Source organism: Eutrigla gurnardus (genome assembly GCF_963514095.1).
Source record: "Eutrigla gurnardus genome assembly, chromosome: 3".
Taxonomy (NCBI): Eukaryota; Metazoa; Chordata; class Actinopteri; order Perciformes; family Triglidae; genus Eutrigla; species Eutrigla gurnardus.
In genome coordinates this window covers 13153637-13172580 of record NC_139917.1, presented here as the reverse complement: position 1 = coordinate 13172580, position 18944 = coordinate 13153637, and the positions used below count along the sequence as shown (strand labels likewise).

Sequence of the window (18944 nt, the reverse complement as noted above, 5' to 3'; positions counted from 1 at the left end):
CAAGAGGGATCAGCATTGGCAAGTCATTTTAAAATGTTAATATTTCTACTCAATGCATTTTATTTGATGCACTCTAACATCACATTTTTTTAATATTTTAAATTCAGTAAAAAAAGAGAACTTGAATCCAGATTTATTCTTTTTTTACATGACTAAACTGTAATTTCCAAGTCCCAAATGTTATAGATATAAGTAGCTTCATTGTCTTCCTAACAGTCCTTAGAAACACTTTCCAGTCTGCCCAAAAACGGCAGTGCTGGCGTTAAGTGAAGCACTAGGGGGGTGAGGAGGAGGACTTGGGAGAGCCTTGTCTACAGACTGAGCAGCTAAAAGGTTTCTCTCCTGTGTGAGTTCTCATGTGTCTCTTTAAGCTTCCTCCCTGTGTGAACGATTTCTTACAAACTGAGCAGCTAAAAGGTTTCTCTACTGTGTGAGTTCTCATGTGTGTCTTTAAGTTTCCTCCCAGCGTGAAAGTTTTCTTACAAACTGAGCAGCTAAAAGGTTTCTCTCCTGTATGAGTTCTCATGTGTGTCTTTAAGTCTCCTCCCAGCGTGAAAGTTAGCTAAATGAGCTCTTTCGGGAAGCTCCCATGATTGCAAGCTAACTGAACTACCGTCAGACATTTGACAGCCAGTGTTTGTTTCCGGTCACACAGCTAACACACAACCTCGTTGTCTGTTCCTTCTAGTTCATGAATAAGAGCATACCCCGGAATCCAAAATATGAACATGTCAAAACAAAGCTGGACACAGGTATCTGTGCATATGTATTACAATGTAACACACTGGTGTCATTTGCTATGACATGTATAAATGCTTATTGCTTATATGCTTTATTTATAACACAGGATGTAGCTATACTAAGTATATGGAAAGACAGGATTACATTCAAAGAAGTAAGTAACTCATTTATTTCTGACCCAATTTTTATTTAAAACAATGTTATATGAAACAACAGAACTCATTTCAAGAGGGATCAGCATTGGCAAGTCATTTTAAAATGTTAATATTTCTACTCAATGCATTTTATTTGATGCACTCTAACATCACATTTTTTTAATATTTTAAATTCAGTAAAAAAAGAGAACTTGAATCCAGATTTATTCTTTTTTTACATGACTAAACTGTAATTTCCAAGTCCCAAATGTTATAGATATAAGTAGCTTCATTGTCTTCCTAACAGTCCTTAGAAACACTTTCCAGTCTGCCCAAAAACGGCAGTGCTGGCGTTAAGTGAAGCACTAGGGGGGTGAGGAGGAGGACTTGGGAGAGCCTTGTCTACAGACTGAGCAGCTAAAAGGTTTCTCTCCTGTGTGAGTTCTCATGTGTCTCTTTAAGCTTCCTCCCTGTGTGAACGATTTCTTACAAACTGAGCAGCTAAAAGGTTTCTCTACTGTGTGAGTTCTCATGTGTGTCTTTAAGTTTCCTCCCAGCGTGAAAGTTTTCTTACAAACTGAGCAGCTAAAAGGTTTCTCTCCTGTATGAGTTCTCATGTGTGTCTTTAAGTCTCCTCCCAGCGTGAAAGTTAGCTAAATGAGCTCTTTCGGGAAGCTCCCATGATTGCAAGCTAACTGAACTACCGTCAGACATTTGACAGCCAGTGTTTGTTTCCGGTCACACAGCTAACACACAACCTCGTTGTCTGTTCCTTCTAGTTCATGAATAAAAGGGCACCGCGAAGTTGCATGTATGAGAAGGGCGATCGTCCCACTCTGCTGTCCTCTGCCAGGTCTCGGTCATCGCTCCGATGTTCCCAGAAGGGCTGACGACAGTAAGTCACACTGTCAGAGTGACGTTTTGTGTAAATGTTTTTGGTCTGTAGAGTTTTGACAAACTAGTTTCAGAAATTGTGGCTCAGCAATTGTAGAGAAACTGTAATTAGAGCATTGTTTAGGCGTTTCCCCGGGAAAACTCGGCACTAAGTTTGAGGAAAATAGAGCCAAAGTTCTGACAAAGTTATTATTTGTGACTTTATAAGCAGTCTTTGATGTCCAGAGGAAATTCCTTGGAAGATTTGCCTAATTTAAACTAGAATTAATTAATTGTTCTATTATTAGAACATTATTCAAAAAACTAAGACCATACATCAGAAAAAGTTGCCTGTTCCGTCACTCTGCTGCCCTTCAGTGTTTGCATGTGTTCCCTGCAGGACGCCGGTCCAGCCGCGGGTCAACCAGCACTTCCCGGCCTCAAGCACCAACGCTCGCAGTCGCTCCTTGGCAGCTAGAAAGGACGGTGGCAGGCTTCAGCTTCAGTGATCAGCTGAGGCTTCACTGATCACTGTAAAAAAAAAAAAAAAAAAAAAAACGTTTATTGTCCGACAGCTGGTAATTTTAACAAGATCTGCCTTATTTTCAGGTTGTTTTTAACATTTAATTAGAACCATTTTCACATTTTAAAACAATTAAATTACCTACAAATATGATAAGTAAACGTATTACAAATAAATGCTTACATTTACAGAAATGTGTGGTTATTAGTTGGTTTTAATGACATTATTTTATGGAAAGAGGTTGTATAATCATTTATATTTGATGTAATATAACAGTATATGACACTCAAAATAATGTGATTCATCTTTCAAAACATGTCATAAAACTGTTGAAAAACTAGATATTGGGTTTAAAATTGCAACAATTTAATGTTAATTTTAGATCACATCAAATGTATATTTAGTTATTTTATGTTGTTTTTAACGTTTAATTACAAACATTTTAGGTTTTAAAACAATGAAATGACCCATAAAGATGGTAAATTAACATTGAAACAAGAACAGCTACAATTTCCCCATTCTCAGTATTTTTATTCAACTGTAACAGGTAACCAATATTACAGCAATATTCAAAAATCAATTACATTAAAATGACTGGCTCTAAATCAAAACAAAAAAAATCAACTGAATTGGAAAAGAAAAAAAAAGTTGAGTTACCAATTCACAGTATTACTTCTATCCAAGGCATCCATTACTTGTGAGCACTTGTTATTCCCTCCACTCGTAGTCTGATATTTTGGTGATCAGTGTGAAAACCTTTGGACTGACTGCAGGTTGTTTTTGGTGGTGTTCCACCCCACTTTTGATCCCTTGTCTGGATTTATCTTGAAGAGGCACTTGTCAAATGAAAAGAAAACAACTTTAGTAACTGTGGACTGTACTGTAATTTAATGTTTTCATACTTTTGCAAAAAGGTTACACAACAGTGTAGACAGAGCTTGCTTGAAAGAGTGTTTGGACAACATTTACATTTAGGTCATTTAGCAGACGCTTTTGTCCAAAGCGACTTACAATAAGTACATTTGTCAAAAGAAAGAAAGAAAGGAACCACAACATATCATTGCCGATAAAGTAAGAGCTAAAAATAGAACAAGTGTTAGATCCTCGTCGGAGTAAAGTAGTAGCTGTTCAGCAAACATACCTTTAGAACAACAGTGCTATCATCAAAGTGCTATAGGTAAAGGACAAACAGGGAACTGTGGAACAGTGACGTAATGAAAATCATTTTTTTTTTTGCATTCTCTTTTTATTTGAAAAAGTATTGAAAAGTATTGAAATATGTTGGTACCGTGATGGGAATTTTTCATTTAGTAGTTCCTTATAGTATAATTAGTAGTTTGAGTAGTTATAACTCATACTATTCCATGTGTGTCATGAGGTAACCTGTATTCTGCACTTATGTCATGTCATGTGTTACATGAGTTGTGAAATGCATCTTGTGACACCAGCACAGCTGGCAAGTCAATATGGATCTATGGACACTGATGAGTGGTTCAAACACCACATTCTGGACAAAGTTCTCCGTCTACACAAACAACGGAACAATGCTTTTCTGATGACACATCACAAACAACTGTATAAAAAGCCCTTCTCAAGACTGAAGACTTGGTCAGACTCTTGGAACTGTGGAACAGTGACGTAATGAAAAACTTTTTTTTTTGCATTCTTTTTTTATTTGGAAAAGTATTGAAATATGTTGGTACCGGTACCAAAATGCTGGTATCGTGACAACACTACAAACGTAGCTTACCACCACTGGTGAGAATGTGTATGAATGAATAATGGTTTCTGTAAAGCGCTTTGGGTGCCTTGAAAAGCACAATATAAATACACAAAGCTGGCATAGTCACTTTAAAAGTCTGCTATAGAACATATTATTACACACCATACATGTAAATGTACTTCACAAAAATCCTTTTAAAACTTACTCATGACTGCTGAAACGCGGCGAAACTCCTTCCTGAAGTGATCCTGGACATCCACGTCGACCGACAGGCAAGGAACGAAGTCCAGGACTCACCAGCTCGATCCTCAGGTCCCTGGCGCAAGCCCCCGGCGTCGCCATGGCACCAAAGGATAGGCATCGTGACGAACCCATCCATGATGCTGCAAAGGTGGGAGTCCCTGACAAGAAGAACAAACTGGAAGAACACAATGGAGAATTATTATCATGCAAACAAGATTATGATCAACATCAGACATCATTTGTCAAATGACTTCCAAAACAACAATACCTTTTTGTCTGGAGACTCGGTGGGATGACCAACTTGTGACTCCCGCCGGTGCGAGCAGAAGTTGGCCACTTCCTCACAGCATGGCGATGACCAGTTCCATGGGCTAGTTAAAAAGACTAAATCACAGTCAGAAATTTCATTCATAATTTATAATAATTATATAAGCAAAGCTCTTTTCACTAGGTCAGGTGTACAAATATAGTGAGAATACACCTAACAATTAAAAAAGTTAAACACTTAATGGAAAAAAAATGTTTGAGTACAAACCAGAGGGTCTGCCGGAGAAAGAGATGACAGGCTCCTGCATGTCACACCGATCTGCCATCCTCTGCTTGGCAGCAACGGATAGCCGATGGTTCTTCCATCGAGGCATCCTAAATGAAAAAAAGGCACACTGGACAAAAACGTTATCAGGAATATAACAGTGAAAACTTGTATTGAATGCAGTCAAACAAATAGAAACCCATTCCTTTGAGACTCAAAGTGTCCACTAGTCTCCTCCCTCTGATGATTTTCTCCACTGCAAAAAAATAATAATAATTGTGGTTATTCATATAACATCAAGTCATATATCATATCATTAAAAGGTCATCTCAGACCACTAATCATACAGAGCTGGACTCTACATCTATTCTCTATAATATAAAAATGTTCTTAAACATACCTGTCAGCAGTGTAAACACAAACGTAAAAAATGTGTGTATATATATATATATATACAGCTGTCCCAATGTGGTCTCCTCTCGTTGCCCAAGGTCCAAAGTGTCGAAAGCCAATCCAAAGTCCAAAGCCAAATATCCAAAAGCGCTCAGAAAGTTCCCTGAACACCTCTGCACTGCAATATTGACTCACAATCAGAGCGCCACCTATTGGCGACATGAAATGTCATGTTTTTACACTGGTATGCCCTCGTCCTGTGTCAAATTTGGTAGGAAGAGCCTCCAGACGTTGCTCATGCTTCCTGTCGAAGATTGGGAGGACGCCTTGAACGCCGTTACTGCGGCGATGCCCTTTCTCCATGTAAGAGGAAGTGATGTTTCCAGTGGGTCGCTACAGTCCCAGTGTCGTGGAACTTTGCACCCCAGTCGAGCATGATGACTTTAATCGTCTGATACGGTAATCGACATGAAAATGCAGGCAAGCGATTTGCTCGTGCTGGGAGGTTCAAACAATTATTGGAAAAAAAAGGTTCGATTAATATTTATTTAATGGGAAATGGTATAATAATATTTATTAGGCTACATTTTATTTATGGGCGCCTTCCAGTACACTTGCAAATGTAAAAAATAATGTCACAATTCCCACATTTGTTTTCTTTGTTTGAAAGAGCATGCATTTGTCTGGTTATTTATTTACTTTACATTCAAAGTGTTGCGTGTGATTTAAAAGAAAGCAATATGGGGGACATGGGGGGAATGGGGACAGAAGAATCACAAGACTGACTCTTGATGCTACAATGCAATAACAGCACTTTTAATATTACTGTAAAGTAGGTGTTATAGTTGTATTATCTCCTGCTGCTGGCTAATACTGATTTAACAGACAGTGTGAGCTTGGCCACAATATTTTTCTGAAGGTCGAGGAACTAATTTATCATAAAATCTTCAAATATTGGGGGATTGAGACCAAACTGCTGCGTGAAGTTTACTGTGCTAGGTCATGTCGGGTGAGGCTGAAGGCAGAGATGTGAGAGGCAAGCCGGGGCTGCTGGACTAACCCGCTCTCTTCAGCATCAGCTCGAGTCCGATGTTACGGTTCACGACGATGTTGAAGGCGGTCTCCTTCCGCGGGGTGAACGACGATCTCCTTCCGCGGGGAGGACTCGGCTCTCTCGTTTCCTTTGCCGTAAAGTGGAAGCAATCGTCTGAACTCCATTTCCACAGCACATCTGCAGTCGTCACGGATTGTTTTGAACTCTGGAGGCAGTGAGGGACGACATGTAACGCTGCTCCGGTAATATCCAGCAGACATGTTGATTCATCCAACCATGACTCTCTGGTGAAAGGTAAGGCTTTTGACGCTCTCCTGCTGTTAACGTCAGTGTATGTTGTGGCTAACACGCAAGGTGTGTAAATAACAAGTCCCCTCGCTAGCTAGCCGTCAATAATCGCAGAAAACTTTAGAAACAATAGGCTAAAACTGCAGGCCTGCCTGGGGTTGTGAGGGGCGTTACGTTAGATTAGAAACCGTTACAGAATTCACGGCATCTTTCCCATCATGCCTTGTTTGCCAGTTGTGTCTTTTTCCTGATAATTTAACACAGTTTACCTAGTTACATCGCCACTGAGAAATTGGCTATTTATCTGCGTGGTAATTTATGAGATTTTGTTGTGACATCTGTTTTTTATTTTTGTGTAACGCTTGGCGCGAGCGGTTTCTTGTTGCCTTACGTGCGCGTGCATGTGTGCGTGTTCCCAGGTGTCGCCAGCCGGGCGGTGTCTCCGCTGCCATGGAGGTCGGCAGCCTCCCCGTGGAGCTGTGGAGGGTAATCTTGGCCTATCTGACGCTCCCCGACCTGGGCCGCTGCTGCCAGGTGTGCCGCGCCTGGCGGGAGCTCATCCTCTCACTAGACAACACCCGCTGGAGACAACTCTGCTTGGGGTGCCCAGAGTGCCGACACCCCAACTGGCCCAGTCAGCCCCATCAGGAGCCTGCGTCCTGGAGGGAGGCCCTGAAGCAGCACGCCCTGTGCACCCGCACCTGGACTCAAAATGGGCCAGAGCTGCAGTCCTCTGCCTGCCTCCTCTTTTTCCGTCGTCGAAAAGACCGCAGGGTTTGGCATGTGGGGGCTGGATGCGAGTTTGAGACCCTACGCGGGGTCCTTGGGGTCGTGGGGCCTTATGACCGTGTAGTTCTCCATCCAGGGGTGTATGAAGAGCAGGCTGAAGTGGCGCTGAAGGTTCCTGTGGAGCTGGTTGGGCTGGGCCAATTGGGCGAGGTGGCCCTTCTGGTGTGCATGGAGCAGCAGTGCCCGACGGCCCGGCTATGTAATCTGGTGTTTATGCCACCATGGTTCTCCACGGTGGTCTACAAGGTGAAGTAACAGCTTGTCCTGATGGTTTCTTTGTCTTATCAATTCTCTAATTCTTTTTGTTTATTTCCTCCTGAATCCGTTTCACTCCAGTCACCTTTCTCTCTTTGATTCGCTCTAGACGTCATGGGGTCACGTCCAGCTCGATAACTGCAACTTTGAGGGGGCTCAGTTGCAAGTCCGCGGCCCGGGAACCTGCCAGGCTCGCTTCTGCTCCTTCTCACAAGGCAGCTCTGCCCACTTGCTGGGCGTCGTCCTCAGTTTGTTGGACAGCTGTGACTTCTCAGGAAGTGACACAGCTTCTGTGACTGTTGAAGGTCCTCCAGTGTCAGAAAGGAACTGGGCTTGTAAACACTTGGCTGCCCTGAGCAGGACATTCCCATCATGTGGTGCATCTGGGAACAATAGCCCTCCCAGAGGCCCTCTGGCTGGCTCCACGGGTGGGCAGCGCCCCCCAGGTGCTAATGTTAAAAAAGAGCATGTGAACATCGAAGACTGGCAGAGGAGGACTGGCGTAGATGCATTGTGTCAGGGCACAGTGATCGAAGATGCCTGGAGTGATGGCGACCGCAGTGATGGAGAGGAGGAGAACCGAGATGCAGGAGGAACTAACAACAGCAAAAACTCACTTATATTGGATTACAAAGTCCCCTGTGATCATCACGGCCTCGCCCATTTGCTCAAGCCCCAACCAGATGGCTCTCTGCCACTGGCCTCCTCCCCGGATCCACCATCTGTGACCCCTGAACCCCTCACCCTTCAGCGGGAACTAGACAGGGACCCAGAGGCTCAGATGTTGGCGGCCTCCACGCTTGGCTGTATCCTCAGACGCTGCCTCTTCAGGGAAGGGAAGGGTGGAGTGCATTTGTCTAATTACGGACAGGCTCGCCTGGAGGGCAACGTTTTCCGTGGGCTGAACTATGCCGTCCGCTGCATCCAGAACTCCACAGTAAATAAAAATAATCATAATAATGTTCTTCAATAGAGTGTCTCTTGAATGTATCTTAACACATTTCAATTCAATTAATAAACAACTTTTACAGGCTCAATACCTCTTTGAGTCATACATCAAGCTCAGGAAGTAGCTCAGCTCATCATTAATTAAGCAGTAGTTTCCAGTTCTAAGTGTTACTTGAGCTCCCTCTCGTTCTCTCTTACCTCCTTCAGATAGTGATGCTGAGAAACGAGGTGTGCGAGTGCCGTGCATCAGGTGTGTTCCTGCGCCTCTCTGCTCATGGCCTCATCGCCGAGAACAACATCCACTCCAATGGGGAGGCGGGGCTGGACATCCGGAAAGGGGCAAACCCCATCATTGTGGTAAATGCTGCTTCACTTTCTGTTGGAATCAAGGAAGGAACAAACAATATGCATTTGCCTAAACAAGGTCCTCTAATTCGATTTTCCCAGAGCGTCAGTTGTTATGAAGATCATTTTGTCCAATTACCACTATATTACACATGGGACGATATGAAAAATTACTTATATTATCCAGATAATCATCAACATATGCTTAAAATGACACTTAAACATACTGGTATCAAGAAACTAATATTTATATTGCATCACAAATAAGACATTTTAGTGAATCTCCTTTTAAGTGAAACAATCAAATTATCTCAAATAAGATGATCATAAATCATAAGGTCTCCCTGCATAAAAAAAGGATAAATACATTTTTTTTAAATTTTTTATTCCCTGTATTTTTCAGGTCAGGATCTACTTTTCACTTGTCTACCATGATAGCAAGCTTTTTCATTTCACCCATGACGATATTTACGATTCTCCCGGTAATCGAAGTTCTCCACGATCTACATATAGTGAGTGTTTTTATCGCGTGCCACATAAAATCCCATATGGTCCCATCCCTACACTATATCAAACTTGGTTCTTCATATATGTTCTTCATTTTGAGGTCCTGATGCCATATTGCACCCTTACCCATTACATCAGTAACTTAAAGTCCCAGTTGGCAATATTGTTTTGATCATATTGACTATAGCCAACACTATGCTCCTACAGAACAACATAAATCGTCCGGTTTTAGAAAAAAATTGCACCTCTACGTGTATGTAGAGCCTGTTGTTTGTTTTGCAAAGATCCGACAGCACCCAGATCATCCTGTCCAATCAGCACGCAGGGCTGATTACACTATCACAGGGGGGAGGCGGAGGGAAGTAGCAACAAGCTTCCAATTCCTCGGTTAAAAACCGAAACGAGAAGGTGGCGTGATCTAAGGGATTTCAAAGGGCACGAAGTCGAGGGGAAGGAGCTCGGTGGTCGTGGGGGAGGAGCTTGAGAGTTGGAAACATTCAAAATCTGAAATCTGAGTGCCCTCGATCCACCGGACTTGCCGACTGGGACTTTTAAGAGCTTGTGTGCACAATAATAAAAAATATTAAACAGACAATTTGTACATTTCCAAACATTTTAGTGTTCTTTTTTCCACTTTTGCTCTTTTGGTCTTTCATTCCACAGTGCAACAAAATACATAGTGGTTTGCGTTCAGGGGTGGTTGTCCTTGGCAATGGAAAAGGTTCAATTCGGAGCAACCAGATCTATAACAACAAGGAGGCGGGCGTGTATATTCTCTTTAGTGGGAATCCTGTGGTCAGGTATGGAATGTGTAGTATTTGAGTATGTGAGTATTTGCTTTTGACCATTGCTTAAATGCTATTCATTTTGTGTCTGTACTACCTCTTCTTTGCATGGCTTGACTTCACGATCACTATGACCGCTGCAGTAGAGTGCTAAATATTCTCCTGCTATACATAACCGAGTATTTTCCTACATAGTCTGAACGTCTCCCGTTCCTTGTTTTCTCTCTTAGTGGGAATCACATCTTCCAGGGCCAGGCTGCAGGCATCGCTATAAATGAGAATGGCAGAGGGACGATAACAGGTGATAACATTTCACTAAAACATGTCAAACGCATTCTTCATTTTTTTTTTTTGTTAAAGAAATCAAAATCCCCGTTGTTAATTCCAGAGAATGTGATCAAAGAGAATCAGTGGGGCGGTGTGGACATCCGCAGAGGTGGCGACCCCGTCCTGAGGAACAACTACATCTGTTACGGCTACTCGGACGGTGTCGTGGTGGGAGAGAGAGGCCGCGGACTTATCGAGGGAAATCATGTCTACTGTATGTAATGTCAGTCTATTAATGACACAACAGCTCAACTTTGTTTTCGACTTTACCAACCGTGGCACTAAATTTCTTCCTCTTGTTTTCTCTAGGCAACAAAGGCTGCGGTGTGTGGGTTATGTCATCCAGCCTACCACAGCTCCTGGGAAACTACATCACCCATAACTGTATGTACGGGCTGGCAGTGTTCTGTAGGAAGGATCCAGACAACATCGAGGCCAGGGATGGGAACTGGACAGGGCAGGAAGGGATTGGTGGAGAAGCAGGCAGCGGGGAAAGAAGGGGGGTCGAAGGAGAGGGGAGAGAAGGGCAGGAGAACCTGAATGAAGAGGGGGAACTGTTTCCATGGGAGAGCGATCTGGACAGTGAGGATGAGCGCAACTCTGCCCGTCGCTCCATCAGCGTGGCCCTGGTGGAGAGCAACTGCATGAGCTACAATGGAGGTAATAATAGACCTGTTGAGCATGGCATCATGTCCATCACTTCCTGTCTGTAATGTCCTCTCCGTCTCTTCCTGTAGCGGTTGGTCTGTACGTGAAGAGCAGTGAGCCCCTGAATGTCTTCGCTAATCTCGTGAACAGCAACCGTGGCACCGGCATAGCTGTGCTGCAGAGCAGTCAGCTGACCCGGCTGGTCACAAACTGCATTTTTGAAAATGGCCGGGGCGGCGTTACGGTGGAGAAAGACTGCAGAGTGGAGCTTCGCGGTAACGGCATCTATAAAAACAGCGGCCATGGTGTCGGCTTCAGTGGGAGCGGGCAGGTTGTGGAGAACGATGTCGTTGGAAACCGTGGATATGGGATCCAGGTCTCTGGCAGTGCTGACATCAAGGTGAGACGGGATGAGGCTTGAACACAGTTAAGGAGTACTCTTCCAGCACTGTGCATAGCTCCATAATTAAATATAAACACATCACAGATTTAGAGTTTTCTTGCTCTTCTTCAGGTATTGCGTAACCGTGTCCAACCAGCGCAGGGCTGTGGTGTTGCTGTGCTCGGACCAGTAAAAGGGGTGGTCCATGACAATCTCTTGTTCCAGGGCCATCCTGGAAACAAAAAGGCACTGCTTCATATGGATCCTGGCAATGAGAGCTGCGTGTTGCGCAACAACATCGTTCTAAGGCATGATGACAGGTAACTAGGCAACCAACAGAAAGAGCTAGAGATTCAGACCATCAGTGGCTTTACTGTCTGTACTCGTTCTCCCTTTTCTTCTGATGTCCACACATGCAGCTGTAGAAGATTTTTGTATGCATAGCAACTCATACCTGTAGCTCTCCTTGGCTTTGCGGAGCTTTATCAAGAGCTGCAGCACAGCTTTACTGCTTTGGTTCCCTCACAGATCTCATAGGGTTGTTTTCGGCAGCCGATTCAGAAAACATTTAAATACTGTTTCATTAATACATACTACTAATACAAATAGTTGTGAGAAAAAAGTTATGATGAACAGTTCATTCATTATTTTACACATAAATGACAGCGGCCTCGTTCGAACCTAACAAATGCTCTCCACATGGTTTTTTAGTATCATACGGCTTAGGAGGCCCTGGTGTTGCTTTGTTTATTACGCATCGCCCAGAGATCCTGATATGGAGAAGGGCAGAAATAGTACCGACAGCTTGGGTGAAGCCAGTGTACAAGAAAAGGTCACAATTCGCCACGAGTAAGATGTAGATGTGCAAGTAAAAAGCTACCGTGAGTTCTGGCCCACTGCGAGCTTCGGTAGAGCAAAAACAGAGCTGAAAGAGAGTGACTACTGGACATGCATACGCCTGGTGGACAGAAACAGGACTCCAAATGAATGTTTAAATCAACAACTGTTTTCACAATTATATAATTTTTAAAAAGCAACGTCAAATTGTTCCTGATGCCCACAAGTAGCCACTTATAAAAGTTTTACTTACCAGTCACTTTGCATTTTGCAGCTGCACACCTGCTCCTCCCTGGGTTTTGGACAACCCTCCACCACGTCCGCTGGCCAGCTCCCCTTCTGGTCTTTCCTCATCCCAATATCCTTCCAGACACGGAATTTCCATGACGACCAGGATCAGTGCCACTGTAGAAAGTGGTTGCCACAGTGGCAGCATGTTCTGCTCCATCCTGTGAATGCTGGCAAGCACTTAGAACCAATATGAAGGACTTTTGAGAGGTCAGCATGTCTACACTTGACTTTCCAAATGAGGCCCTCTTGTTGAGGTCCAGTAAGTGTCCAAGAAGAGGATGCTCCCAGTAGAACCACTAAAGGGGGACAACCACCTTCCAGCACATTACGGCAGCACAACACTAAATCTGAAGTCACTTTTGTAATTTTGTGATGAAATGCCAGCGCACTCATCAAATGTGGACTAATGACATGAAGCTGGAGTGCTGTCATCATCCAACATCTTACACGAACATTTCCATTTAAAAAGCTTTAACTTAATCATCTTTTACATTCAGATTTCATATTCATGTACAGACCTGCTGTAGACTTTGTTGGTTTTGTCCGTTTGCTTCGGAGACTCACTGGTTGGGAAGTGCACTTTTTTTTTTCTTTTACAAATCCTAGCAGGAGTCAAGGTTTCAGAGATGACGGCTTCACTCACGCTACAAAGAAAAGCTGTGCCTTGTTGGATGTTTTATTCAATGATTGTAGTTGGGTCGTCGTGTGACGCGTATATGCAGGAAACAAGCAGAGAGAAAAAACAGCCAAACTTAAGCTTCTTCTTGCACAGAGCCATTTCCTGGTGAGCCTGTGTTTTTGTATCATGCCCCCCTCCCCCATGTTTGTAACGGTTGATGCATCTCAGCTTTCTTACAATCAATCACGCTGCAGTGACACAACCACACGCTCACCTGGTAATAGCCAGTTATGAAAGGAAAAATGATAATAGGTGTGCAATATGTGCTGTCTACAAATGTGCCTATATGTTTTTACTGTCCAAGCTAGATGTTCTCTGTCATCTAGAATTTGTTTACAGCTCATTCCTTCGCTTCGTTGTGTCTTGCACAGTAAGCAATAAGTAACGTTATCATGTGCAATTCAAAGTTCACCACTTTATTTGTCTACAAAATGCATTAATAAACAGTTCTCATTTGCGGCATTTCCAATTATTATCACCCCTCCCTATTCAGCTCTTATCTTGATCTTCAGTGCATTTTCTTGCGTTTCCGCCTCTCCATGACCTGGTCATATCTGACCAGAGGTAAAACCAGAGAGGCCAGCCGGTGTGTGTCTCGCTGCTCAGTCTTGTCGGCCTTCCCCCGGGCCACTTTAATGAGGGTGAGTCCCATTGACTTTGCTACTTCAATCATCCTGTAGGAAGACAACACCACTTCAGTTACTGTACACATGTAGAGGCATTTAATGCACCTCATTTACAGAGTTTACATGCTGTGATCATTTGTATTGTAGAATCATACAATTCATTAGCTCATTACGTGATGAGCAAAAAGACAAAAGGTATTTTCATAAATATATGCAGCTGATTCAACACTATTGAGTTTAACAATCGTCTTCTATTCCATTTATTTAAAATCTAACATTTTATTTTATTTTGCAGCGCACTAAACAATATACAAAACACAAAAATACACATACTACATTAAATGCAGACCTGGTCTTTTCATCTTACCTGGCCTCGGTGATTCCCAGGTCACGGTGCAGTAATGTGAGGTCACCAGTCATGTGACCCATATGCAGCAGCAGGGCCAGGGAGTAAGCTGCTATTTTGGCACGCATTGACGTCGACACCATGTTGTGGAGCCTAAAGAATGAGAGACGGTGAAAAAGTTCAATAAAAAGGTTATTTTCAATTAAATCAGTGTAACTCTACTGCAATTATATGAGAAAGACATTTTGATATAATAAATTAATCTGGGTGTAGAACATGGACTCTACAAAACACACTGTGGCATCACTCATAGGTTATTGAAGAGCTGTTGTGAAGCTCAAAGTGGGCGACACAGCCCGAGGAGGCCTGGGGGCAGACGGCTCGCGGTCGGCGACCTGAGCTAGCACCCACCTGTCACTCAAAGCAGCCACGCCTTCAAATATGCCTAACTTTAATCCATAATGTAATTTTAACAGGTGAGCTGTATAAAATGACCGCCTCTTTGTTAACCGTAATCCAAGGAAAGTGAACAACGGTTTCTGTGGATTTTTAATAAGAAGTTGCAAATTGAATAAAACCAAATCAGATTTGAGATGCAACCAAGTGGTTATGAAATTCATGTTAACAAAGAGCTAGCGATATTAAGGCAGATCATTTACGAGATGATGAATGTGCAAAGGTTCCATCATACCTGCCACTGTTGAACGTCTCCACGGTGAATGTCCTGAGCAGTTTGCTCTGAATGATGCGAGGACAGCCTTCCTCCTGACCAACTGCATGCATAAACACAAATCACAATAAGCTTGGGCTCCGGTGCAAAGGCGTGTCGGAAGACTTTTTTTACACAAAGGGAAACAACGTTACTCACACTTGCGGCTGACGTTCTTCTGCCGCGCCAGTTTGAGGAGCATAGAAAGGTAAAAGGCACATCGTGACGTTTGATCTCTGACTTCACCCACAGTCGGCATGTTCTCCAGGTGAGTCACAACACACAAACACCTGAAATGGTAAAAAGGGCAAGGGAACACAAATTAGAATGCAAGCAAACACAATGTAGTTTAATAAAATGGTGTGAGCCTTTTGTCGCCTTACCCTCCATCATCTCTCATCTTCTGCAGCTCCTCGGAGCTGAGTGCTGCCATCTTGGAGCCAGCCTCCTCCAAAGCCCCCAACTCTACTGGACTCAGGACTGTGGACATCATTTAAGGAAGAAGAAGAGCCAGACAAACAAGCTCAATGCAGCTTTCACTCCAACTATATATTTCTGTTCCACCATCTACAGTTCTTGCATGCCCTCATTGACTCTCTCTCTCTCTCTCTCTCTCTCTCTCTCTCTCTCTCTCTCTCTCTCTCTCTCTCTCTCTCTCTCTCTCTCTCTCTCTCTCTCTCTCTCTCTCTCTCTCTCAAGGATACGATCGTCAAATAAGTAGACGTTCTCAGGTTTGTCAGCGCCTGCATTGCATGGAGGCAGATGGAGAGCCTGGTCTACCTGGGCCTCCGTCTCAGCTACTTCCTGTTGTAGAGCTGAGGGAAGAATAAAAAATCATTTGAAACAAATTGGCACAAGAACAGAAGAAGACATCGAGGTATTTGGGGTTAAGTAAACACATTTCATTGTTTAGTTACAACCTCTCTTTGAGGTTTCTTTAGTGGAGCTGAAACAGCATTTCCACACTGTCATCCGCATTGTGACGTATTTCCGAGTGAAACAGGATACACCGGCGGGACATAATGTCGGGAGGAATTGTGCAGAATTGGAGATTGATCGATGGATGGATGTCACGATATTATTGGTTGAAATGGGTTGGTATCAGCTGATGTAAGCAGGCGTAATAGTTTATTTTCCAGGAAGAATAAAACATTGGATTTTGATATGAAAATATGAAGAAACTGGGGATTTTTTTCGGCATATATTCATAAATTAGGTACACAATATTACCAGGGATGTGATGTAAAAGGCATTTTTCATTTCAGCTCTACTTTAAGGTGAGCCCTCAGATGACGCATTTTTATTATAATGACTTCTATATCATGAAGGCATGTAGCTTACCTTCCAGACCCTTCTGGTCAATCACAGTGTTGGCAGCCTTGGCCACTGCTAGTTGAAGGGTATCGCTGCCCACCTGATTGAGCCTGCGGGAGCTCAGAGCTCTCTTCTGTTTGTTGGTGCCGAACGCCTCAATCAAAGAATCAACCTAAAGAGAGAACGAAAAAACACAAGATGGAGACATACCAAGTCCATTTACATTTCGGCCCAGCTTTGTCTTATTCTAAGGAAAACAGGAAAATCCATGCTACCTTGTCTCTGTAGGTCTGAGTAGTGTCCTGGGGTTTTGGCTCCTCCGTCTCCTCCCCCGGTATAAGAGGTTGCATGTTAAAGAGCTGAGCACTGTGCACCTCCATCTGCATGGTCTGTCTGTTCAACACACCTACATAATATCTAAACAGACACCAAACATCACATCATTACTTCTCTTCACAGTGGCCGTTGTTCCACAACCACACAAAATGTGCTACATTAACCTACTTGCAGAGGTTGTTGCATTTCATGGACCCCGGTCCAAAGTTACTCCCTACATAGGACAGTCTGTCCGATTCAGCAGCCTAGACACAGGAAAACATGAAGCACAGTCGTTAAAGTGTAATGTGCTATTGGAATTAAGAGTGGGAACCTGAGTCTGGGTGACCAGAACCTTTTAACCTGTTGGAGAAGATGGTATGTAATTTCAACTGAGCAACATGTATGAACTGTTGCTTGTGTACTTAATTTTAATCTGATCTACGTATACTTGATATAGACAATTATTATTTATCGTTCTATCTATAACACATGGACTATAGTCTGTTAGCGCAGAACAACGTTATTACATTACAAAGCATTGGAACATGTCATTCTCGTAATCTGACAAATGGGAAGTAGGATCTTCCGATTAGCACGTGAAGGCAGCATTCCAGACGTACATTTACATAAGAGTGCAAATACTGAAGACCTGTCTCACCATTATCCGCCTGCTCTTTTTCCTGGGATTGTTCTCATCGGTGTTCTTGTACATCGTAAAATCCAGCTTGTCCGCATTTTTGACGCTGCCGTTTGAGAAGCGGACTGTGAGAAGGAGAAACATGAGGAGCAGCTCGTCAACATCTGCATTTCACACCAACACAAACACGTTCCGGATTATACGCAAAAGCTTAATGAATGCGGGCAGCAAATGACAAGGTAAAACGAATGAATGAATGGTCACTGACTATTAGTTGGAAATCAACGTCACACACGTCACCTCAAACAATTAGCCCTGTTGCTAGTACCCACGTGTGCGATACAAACGGCTCATTAAAACAGATAATATGAGCGCGACCCAACATTTACAGCCACAGTTATAATTACAACATTCTTCTCAAAAGATCGGACAAACAACAAATGTGAGACAGTCACCAATAATAGCTTTGTCAGACTCTCTCTCCTCTCCGCAACACACCAACGAGCAGGAGGCGGCCATAGTTGTTGTTGTTGTCGTGCGTTTGGTGAAAGAGGTTTCACGTCTATGTACTTCCATGTTCGCCCAGATTGGTTCTCTGTGACGTTTGTTCCTGTTCGCGGCCGCGGCTCTGCACTGCTCGGCCTCTTCTCAGAAGCGTAGCACACACCCTCTTGTCCCCTTTCCCAGAAAAAAAGTGCTGTTTATACGCCCAACACAAAAAGGTTAGAGAAGACAGAAGCTGCATGTTGTCCACAAGGTGAAATAAAAAGGGGGTTACTATCTTGATGCTTATCTTTCAATACACGGTCTTTCTTCTTCTTCTTTGGTGTTTAATGGCAGTCGGCATCCTTAGTGTTGCATTTACCGCCATCTGCTGGACTTTACTTCTCCCGTTCCTCCTCTTCTACATGCTTTTAATTAACCCAGTTGATACTAGGTATCTTATTATGATTCTCCTCCCTTCCCTCGATTTTCCACATTCTATTATACTGTTAAAATTAATTTCCCTCACTCCTACCTTCTGCAACCCTCTATTCATCCTCTCCCTCTCCCTTTCATATCCAGGACAAGCCATCACCACGTGTTCAACTGTTTCCCTCTCCCCACAATTACACAGACCATTTGCTTCCCTATGATATTAAGTGTGCTGTTCAGTTTAGTATGCCCTATTCTTAATCTGCTCATTATTACCTGTTCTGTTCTATTGTCTCCATAACCCCCCATCTACTCCCTGTAATTCATATAAATGTCTCCCTTTTTCCTGGCTCTTCCAATACTGATTCCATTGGTTGATTATTTCCTTCCATATTAAACTTTTCCCCTCTGCCTTTGATCATTTTACTTTCACTTCCACCTCCTTTTTCTTTACTGCCTCCGTAGCAGTTTTGTCTGCTTTTTCGTTTCCTTGTATCCCTAAGTGAGCTGGCACCCACATGAACGTTATTTCCCTCCCCTGTTGTGTTAATCTGGATGTTTTTAACAGTATTTCATATAATAATTCCTGGTGTGTTTTTGCTGACCTGTTTTTTATGCTTAAGAGTGATGAAACTGAATCACTGCATATGACTGTCTTCTTGTCCACTCTGTCCTCCACCCAGTCGATTGCCATTAATATTGCACATAGCTCCACTGCATATATGCTTAGGTGGTCTGATGTTCTTTTTGATATTTTGGTATGATGACTGGGAACCACCACT

The 18944-nt window shown here is 43.1% G+C and overlaps 2 protein-coding genes and 1 long non-coding RNA gene across 4 annotated transcripts; 1 reads left to right on the top strand and 2 right to left on the bottom strand.

Moving 5' to 3' along the window:
- Nucleotides 1-2614: 2614 nt before the first annotated feature.
- On the bottom strand, nt 2615-4609 carry LOC311010617. 2 transcript variants are annotated; one of them, XR_014596808.1, is made up of 3 exons: nt 4506-4609; nt 4196-4412; nt 2615-3107 (listed from the first exon to the last, which is right to left on the bottom strand). It is a non-coding gene; the product is annotated as an uncharacterized lncRNA (long non-coding RNA). The 2 variants fall into 2 exon arrangements; XR_014596809.1 differs by having other exon boundaries at nt 4200-4412.
- Nucleotides 4610-6329: 1720 nt separating this feature from the next.
- Nucleotides 6330-13109, top strand: fbxo10 (F-box protein 10). Its single transcript, XM_084005154.1, has 11 exons — nt 6330-6510; nt 6924-7539; nt 7658-8485; nt 8704-8853; nt 10012-10148; nt 10364-10434; nt 10522-10674; nt 10770-11120; nt 11198-11508; nt 11623-11810; nt 12602-13109. The coding sequence occupies exons 2-11, from the start codon at nt 6955-6957 to the stop codon at nt 12780-12782; spliced, it is 2955 nt and encodes a 984-aa protein (XP_083861280.1). The 5' UTR covers nt 6330-6510; nt 6924-6954; the 3' UTR covers nt 12783-13109.
- A 171-nt stretch (nt 13110-13280) lies between these two features.
- On the bottom strand, nt 13281-17945 carry polr1e (RNA polymerase I subunit E). Its single transcript, XM_084005177.1, has 11 exons — nt 17703-17945; nt 17269-17372; nt 16797-16873; nt 16568-16709; nt 16320-16464; nt 15683-15793; nt 15362-15458; nt 15138-15268; nt 14961-15042; nt 14291-14422; nt 13281-13971 (listed from the first exon to the last, which is right to left on the bottom strand). Exons 1-11 carry the CDS (start codon nt 17821-17823, stop codon nt 13806-13808), a joined length of 1308 nt encoding a protein of 435 aa, XP_083861303.1. The 5' UTR covers nt 17824-17945; the 3' UTR covers nt 13281-13805.
- Nucleotides 17946-18944: the final 999 nt, after the last annotated feature.

Bases quoted from the DNA above. Each gene is read 5' to 3' on its own strand.
- polr1e (XM_084005177.1), bottom strand. From the start codon at position 17,823: ATGGAAGTACATAGACGTGAAACCTCTTTCACCAAACGCACGACAACA. The intron at 16,710-16,796 runs GTAGGTTAATGT...GTGTCTGTTTAG, and splicing joins AAATGCAACAACCTCTGCAA to ATATTATGTAGGTGTGTTGA. The intron at 15,269-15,361 runs GTAAGGCGACAA...TTACCATTTCAG, and splicing joins AAGATGAGAGATGATGGAGG to GTGTTTGTGTGTTGTGACTC.
- fbxo10 (XM_084005154.1), top strand. From the start codon at position 6,955: ATGGAGGTCGGCAGCCTCCCCGTGGAGCTGTGGAGGGTAATCTTGGCC. The intron at 10,435-10,521 runs GTGATAACATTT...TGTTAATTCCAG, and splicing joins TGGCAGAGGGACGATAACAG to AGAATGTGATCAAAGAGAAT. The intron at 11,121-11,197 runs GTAATAATAGAC...CTCTTCCTGTAG, and splicing joins CTGCATGAGCTACAATGGAG to CGGTTGGTCTGTACGTGAAG.